At 33.1% G+C, this 7,433-nt stretch overlaps 1 protein-coding gene across 1 annotated transcript; it reads left to right on the top strand.

Annotated features, from left to right (window-relative positions):
* The first annotated feature begins 305 nt into the window (after window positions 1-305).
* On the top strand, window positions 306-7,024 carry LOC110458421 (amine oxidase [flavin-containing] A-like). The gene is made up of 5 exons (XM_021510101.1): window positions 306-420; window positions 1,139-1,296; window positions 5,971-6,058; window positions 6,236-6,336; window positions 6,963-7,024. Exons 1-5 carry the CDS (start codon window positions 306-308, stop codon window positions 6,993-6,995), a joined length of 495 nt encoding a protein of 164 aa, XP_021365776.1. The 3' UTR covers window positions 6,996-7,024.
* The last annotated feature ends 409 nt before the right edge of the window (window positions 7,025-7,433 follow it).

Below are 7,433 nucleotides of genomic sequence, written 5' to 3' on the forward strand. Positions count from 1 at the left end.
GCTATCACATGGAGACAAACACGAATACATTGCAGCCTCCCAAAACACACACACATACCCTACACGCATGCATCTTCACACAGGAGAGGCCGTCCTTAAATGACCAAAGCTGTTGGTAGGACGTTGAACAACAATAAATCAAACCAATCCAAACCAAACCCCACTATTTTTCACGGAGAAAAAAACAATTATATACCTAAAAACAATAATAGTAATAAATAAATAATGGTTTGAGATTGAAACCAGATATCAAATGTGGCAAAGAATACGGTATATGTGATTTTTGATATAAAACTTGTCAAGAGATGGAGAAATACCGAAAGACAGTAGATCCTGCCCACCCGTATCAGGGTCCTAATGCTTTGGAATGGGACAACACCGACTTTGAGACGTTTATAAAACAACACCTATGGACGAAAAGTAAGTCGCACCAATGTCTTCCTTTCGTACCCTGGCTGGCGGAACAGGAACGTGCTCTTACGTGTACGCACATTTCCGTCTTTTTTTCTTCTTCAAAGAAATGCACGATTGTTGAGACTGTCCGATCTATTTCAGATGACCCACTAGGAAAAGTAGACGCTTTTTCTGGGATGAAGTTGGAAAAGGATCGTCCTCTAAATTAATGATTAGAAAAAGAAATGTCCCTTCGAGGAGGAGATTATTCAATGATGCACTCAAGGCTTCAACGGCCAAGAGTAAGACAATCGGAAATCTCCTCTGGGGTTGGAGATTCGTCTTTCTATCCAAAAGATCGGGAATGATCCATTTTCTCCACTATATTCCTCAAAACCAAACAAATTAAAACAGTGACACGCATACACATGACGTAAATCTATGACAATATTTTAGTGTAATATATATTTCTCACAATGGAAGCACCGTTATAATTATAAGTAGGTAGAATTATATAGATATAAGTGTTATATCATTTAACCTAAGCTTTACTCGGCTATGTAAACTATAATGCAGTAAACACGCATCTTATCATAACTTCCGGTTAAGCACGCGTCAATGTTTCGTCCTTAGTAACCACAGGGGTTAAAAGCATTCATCATTTAAACTGAAGTAAATATAGCACTTCTCATAAAATCATTTTTGGCCAGTGTCATTATTAAAATAGCTCCTCCTGGTTTTTCAGCGGCGAAGGAATACATGCGGGTTATCATTCGGAGCATTTCGTCGATGGAGCCTTCAGAACAGTCTGTGTTGGCTCTCATGATGTCAGTGGCTGGATCGGGTGGTTTTGAACCTATGCTCGAGGTCACAGAGGAATCAGCTCAGGGGTTAAAGGTCAAGGTCAGTGTGTAAAGTTCTTAACATGAACAGGATATCAAGACTAGAACGATAAAATGTTATAATCAACAGAAATAGAAAAGTTAACATATGCATGTTTTAACCTATAGAAAAGTTAACATATGTATGTTTTAACATATAGAAAAGTTAACATAGGTATGTTTTAACCTATAGAAAAGTTAACAATTGCATGTTTTAGCATATAGAAAAATTTAACATATGTATGGTTTAATCTATACAAAAATTAAAATATGTATGTTTACTTATAGAAAAGTTAAAATATGTATGTTTTAACCTATAGAAAAGTTAACATTTTTTTATCTATAAAAAAGTTAACATATGTATGTTTTACCCATAAAAAAGATAACATATGTATGTTTTAACTTATAGAAAAGTTAATATATGTATGTTTTAACCTATAGAAAAATTAACATATGTATGTTTTACTTATAGAAAAGTTGACATATGCATGTTTAACCTCTAGAAAAGTTAGCATATGTATATGTTAACCTATAGAAAAATTAACATATGTATGTTTTAACCTATAGAACAAATAGCATATGTATGTTTTAACCTATAGAAAAGTTAGCATATATATGTTTTAACCTATAGAAAAGTTAAAATATGTATGTTTACTTATAGAAAACATATGTATGTTTTAACCTATAGAACAAATAGCATATATATGTTTTAACCTATAGAAAAGTTAACATACATATGTTTTAACCTATAGAAAAGTTAACCTATGTATGTTTTAACATATAGAAAAGTTAACATAGGTATGTTTTAACCTATAGAAAAGTTAACAATTGTATGTTTTATCATATAGTAAATTTTAACATATGCATGTTTTAACCTATAGAAAAGTTAGCATATATATGTTTTAACCTATAGAAAAGTTAAAATATGTATGTTTACTTATAGAAAAGTTAACATTTGTATGTTTTAACCTATAGAAAAGTTAACATTTTTTTATCTATAAAAAAGTTAACATATGTATGTTTTTACCCATAAAAAAGATAACATATGTATGTTTTAACTTATAGAAAAGTTAACATATGCATGTTTAACCTATAGAAAAATTAACATATGTATGTTTTACTTATAGGAAAGTTGACATATGTATGTTTAACCTCTAGAAAAGTTAGCATATGTATATGTTAACCTATAGTAAAGTTAAACATATGTATGCTTTAACCTATAGAAACGTTAACATATGTATGTTTTAACCTATGGAAAAAATAAACATATATATGTTTTAACCTATAGAAAGTTAGCATATGTATGTTTTAACCTATGGAAAAAATAAACATATATATGTTTTAACCTATAGAAAGTTAGCATATGTATGTTTTAACCTATATAACAGGTAACAAATGTATGTTTTAACCTATATAAAAGTTAAACATGTGTATGTTTTAACCTATATAAAAGTTAGCATATGTATGTTTTAACCTATAGAAAAGTTAGCATATGCATGTTTTAATCTATAGAACAAATAGCATATGTATGTTTTAACCTATAGAAAAGATAACAGATATATGTTTTAACCTATAGCAAAGTTAACCTATGTATGTTTTAACATATAGAAAAGTTAACATGGGTATGTTTTAACCTATAGAAAAGTTAACAATTGTATGTTTTAGCATATAGAAAAACTTGACATATGTATGTTTTAACCTATAGAAAAGTTAACATATGCATGTTTTAACCTATAGAAAAGTTAGCATATATATGTTTTAACCTATAGAAAAGTTAAAATATGTATGTTTACTGATAGAAAAGTTAACATATGCATGTTTTAACCTATAGAAAAGTTAACATACATATGTTTTAACCTATAGAAAAGTTAACCATATATACGTTTAAACCTACAGAAAAGTTAACATTTGTATGAAGTAACCAAAGAAAACCTGACCTACACATCAACTGAAGTGAAGTGACATTACGTTTGTCGACACAACTTTTAACAGATATGAATATAATGAAAGAAACCGCCGTCTAAAACTTACAGAAAAGTAAAAAAAAAATGAAGTAACGCGACTTATTGGCATATTTTCTCTAAATAATCTGCTGAGATGATTATCAAGTTAGTAAGAACCTCGCCATTCGATGTCATCGCAAGCATAAACACGTTCTTAGTGTTGTTATTATTTTTAGTAACAAGTGATTTGGAGGATTGTTCTTGTACAAGCTTTACTGTCACACATTAGTTACCTCTACCGGAAACCCAAACAAGCTTTACTGTCACACATTAGTTACCGCTACCGGAAACCGAAACAAGCTGACTGTCACACATTAGTTACCTCTACCGGAAACCGAAACAAGCTTTACAGTCACACATTAGTTGCCTCTACCGGAAACCGAAACAACCTTTACTGTCAAACATAAGTTACCTCTACCAGAAACCGAAACAAGCTTTACTGTCACACAATAATTACCGCTACTGGAAACCGAAACAAGCTTGACTGTCACACATTATTTACCTCTACCGGAAACCGAAACAAGCTTGACTGTCACACATTAGTTACCTCTACCGGAAACCCAAAAAAAGAACTGTGCCACTGCAAAACTGTAACAACGCACTGGAAACAGTTTTTCGGTTTGGTTAAGGGTCGGATAAATATTTATCTTATAAGAAAATCATACCTTGAGGGTAATTACGAAATTACGAGGATAAAATAGATAAAATATAACAGAATAAAGATATAAAACATAGGAAACATCTAGGCTACCTGGACAGCGGCAGTGTCCTAGCCCAACTGTTCTACGGTATACAGAACAAAAATAAGGGGAGGTTACTGTAAATACGAAAACTAACACAGTTTAGTGGGACAGGAATCCTGAATTGTCGACTAAGTTTGGATAAAATGCGGAGTATTATAAAATGTGTCTGTATCACAATGATATGCAATCTTCTTAATTATCGCATATGTTGACGATTTCAAGGAAATCGAACTTTTCTAAATGAACATTTATGATTAATCAGTATAATCACCGCACTTCCCCGCAATGTTAAATTTACGCTAAATAAAAAGAATGGAGAATATATCAGCTGTACACTAGCTATATGTACATGTGTCCATATAAGTTGAATGGCATTGAAAAGTTTGAATAATGTTAAACAAATTTGAATCACTCTGATACATTCTGATTTATATTCGTATAGTTGTTGTTTTACAGGGTGGCACCCAACAGATTCCAAAAATTCTTGTAGAAAAAGTGGGACTGGAGAACGTGCTGTTGAACCATCCAGTAGAGAAGATTGTCCAGGTGGGTACCTCCAGATAAATTCGTAAAAAGTAACCCTCTTTTATACCCATTCATCGATGTATTACAAACCAGCTTTAGTTTAGATCTTTTTTTTTGTGTGAGCTATTCCATTGGATATGTTGTAATTTGAATTAAGTCGTGGTAATAAGTAAACTTCCGGTCCGCAGTTAAAGTGAAGAAAATGGAGTTATCTGTCATTGTTTTGACTTCCGGTTCGAACTCGGGTATTAACGAAGTAAATATGGATGGGAAAATAATACAATGGTATATACAGAGTTATTGCATGTGTCTATTTGTCAGTTGTGTAAGCAGACTATAATGTATGATGTCGTCAGATTTTAACCGACAAACAGCTCGAATCGTACGATAAGTTATAAGCTTCTACGTCAAAACTGATACTAACCAAAAATGAGTCGGTTAATACTGTCATGTAACCGGCAGAAATGCATTTCATTTGAGCCTGAAAGCAAAACCTCCGTGACGTAACGCGTGGTGTACTTATGACGTCATATATTAACCTTGTACAATGGTAGTCTCGTGGTTGGCTTCGGATAGCGTGGAAATGCCCCTGCGTCAAACGCTCAAATTAATACGGTTTAATATTGGCGCCAATTTTTATTTAAATATGGCTATTCCGCCAATATCGTTTAAAGGACGGCGCATATACAAAACGCAGTAAATAAACTATTGATCTAAGAACAAGTAAATAACATGAAACAATTGTTCTATAGTAAAAATGTAAACATGTCGAAAATTTAAAAAAAAGCCGTACAATCCCTATAAAGTTAGGTCTGTAAAGTCAGTATCGTTATGTACCAGTGAAGTGATTTTCTACAGAACTATGGTTTTCAGCTCCATGTGTATATTAACCGACTAACGTTTTATAACACCACACAACAGACGCAACGCCATTGTATCAGTTTCAGGTGACGCAAGCTAGGTATAATGTGGAAAACATAGAGGAACTAACTTTCTCTATCGCGTTTAACGTTTCAACTCAAAAAGCACAAAGTTATATTTTGGTTATATTATTAATGGTCGCCATTAAACTGGCCTCTCGTTGGTCAAATATATCTTGATAGGTAAGCACGTACTGCATCTGTCATTAGCAGAATGTATGACTGCGGGGGTAGTTTTAGGTACCGTCTTAGTGGCCCATAATAAAATCACAAATTGTTCGTTTTTTAAATGATGCAGTTTTAATTATTTAACACATATTTCCTTCACAATAATTTTTAACAAAAACAATATCTGCATGTATATGAAACATCTTTGTTCGGACGGTTCGTAGTGCGCATGGGGTCTTGATGTAGGGGTAAACCGGAATTTCCGGGGAAAACCCACGTGGTCGGGCACCATCCCACCAACCTTATGCAGTTTAACGACACTACGGTATATTTATAGGATGATGAAGTAGTCACTGTGTCCTGTCAAAACGGTCTGCAGGTGACTGGCCAGAGACTCATTATAGCCACGCCCCCTTCAGCAACAGGTGAGAATGTCTACCCATATATATAATACATAACATATCATTGAAAATATATACCAATACTATATCTGTCAAGTGTGGAGTCTAACATAAGTACGTTTCGGGAATAGTGATATGTTGTGTTGTTATTGCCCAGTCAATTAGTTTGATTCTGATATTACTTTGTAACCTACATTTTAGATAAAATCACATTCGAACCAATACTTCCGGTTGAACGAAGAGAAATCCACAAGAGATACGTGTTCGGAGATTACATAAAAGTTATTGTAACATATGAGGAGGTAAGAACAGTTATTGTAACATATGAGGAAGTAAGAACACTTATTGTAACATATGAGGAGGTAAGAACAGTTATTGTAACATATGAGAAGGTAACAACAGTTATTGTAACATATGAGGGGTAAGAACAGTTAAGAAAATATAATAACAACTGAATGCCAAAAAAATCTTGTAATATGCACAACAAAACACATCTGTGTTGTTACCTGATTAGAGTGTTATTCAGTGACTTGACAAATAACATAAATTTGCATATGAACACTTGTCACTAGAAGAAAATGACGTCACAATGAATATTGTTTTGGGTATATTTGTCTAACTTTTTTATAATTCTAGTGATACATTATATACATTCCATTAAAGTATTTTTGGAAACTTTACTCTTTAAGAGTAGTTTGATTTTAGCTTAAGAACTGATCAATCATAAAAAGCATAGCACGATAAAAACGAGTAAGCTCTGAAATATCATAGCACAGAATGATGATACACACACGTACGGTGAAATGGGAGACGCATAAACTGTCCTGAACTAATGAGGTTTAAGTTATATATAACTCTGCGACAAGGAATCTTGAACGATCTTGCCCTATCTCATAAAATAAATGTTCGCATTTTCCGGTTGATAAAGGAGTTTTTGGCCCAAAAAGGGTTTAGTTGGTGAGATAGAGACAAATGGTGGACCAAGCCATGTGACGGGATGTGAACGTGGACCTATCACATGTACAATGGACGCGACGTCACATAAGGGAAGTCCCGCACTGGTTGTGTTTATTGCTGGAGAACAGGCTCGACAATGGGGGAAACAGCAGGTTGGTCGACCAGTGATTACATTCTTTGTTTAGAAAATACTGTCTCGATGGTTCTCATGGTTCAAACAATTTGATATATGATACAAATTTATCTCTAAAACAAACAGAAAAACATGGTTTAAAGTTATTTTATTTCCAAACCCTCTTCACAGCAATGTTAGATATATATCTGGAATGAATATTGGGATATCTCTAAAATCACAATCCATTTTATTGGTATTTTATACAATTACGTTACATTCAACTAATGTAGTATTATTTAAAGGCAGCATATTCTATTGTTTGATATT

Source organism: Mizuhopecten yessoensis, unplaced genomic scaffold, assembly GCF_002113885.1.
Source record: "Mizuhopecten yessoensis strain PY_sf001 unplaced genomic scaffold, ASM211388v2 scaffold9573, whole genome shotgun sequence".
In the NCBI taxonomy this organism is placed as follows: Eukaryota; Metazoa; Mollusca; class Bivalvia; order Pectinida; family Pectinidae; genus Mizuhopecten; species Mizuhopecten yessoensis.

Coding starts and splice junctions, on each gene's coding strand:
- LOC110458421 (XM_021510101.1), top strand. CDS start 306: ATGGAGAAATACCGAAAGACAGTAGATCCTGCCCACCCGTATCAGGGT. Junction 421..1,138: donor ACAACACCTATGGACGAAAA/GTAAGTCGCACC, acceptor CTGGTTTTTCAG/CGGCGAAGGAATACATGCGG. Junction 1,297..5,970: donor CTCAGGGGTTAAAGGTCAAG/GTCAGTGTGTAA, acceptor GTATATTTATAG/GATGATGAAGTAGTCACTGT.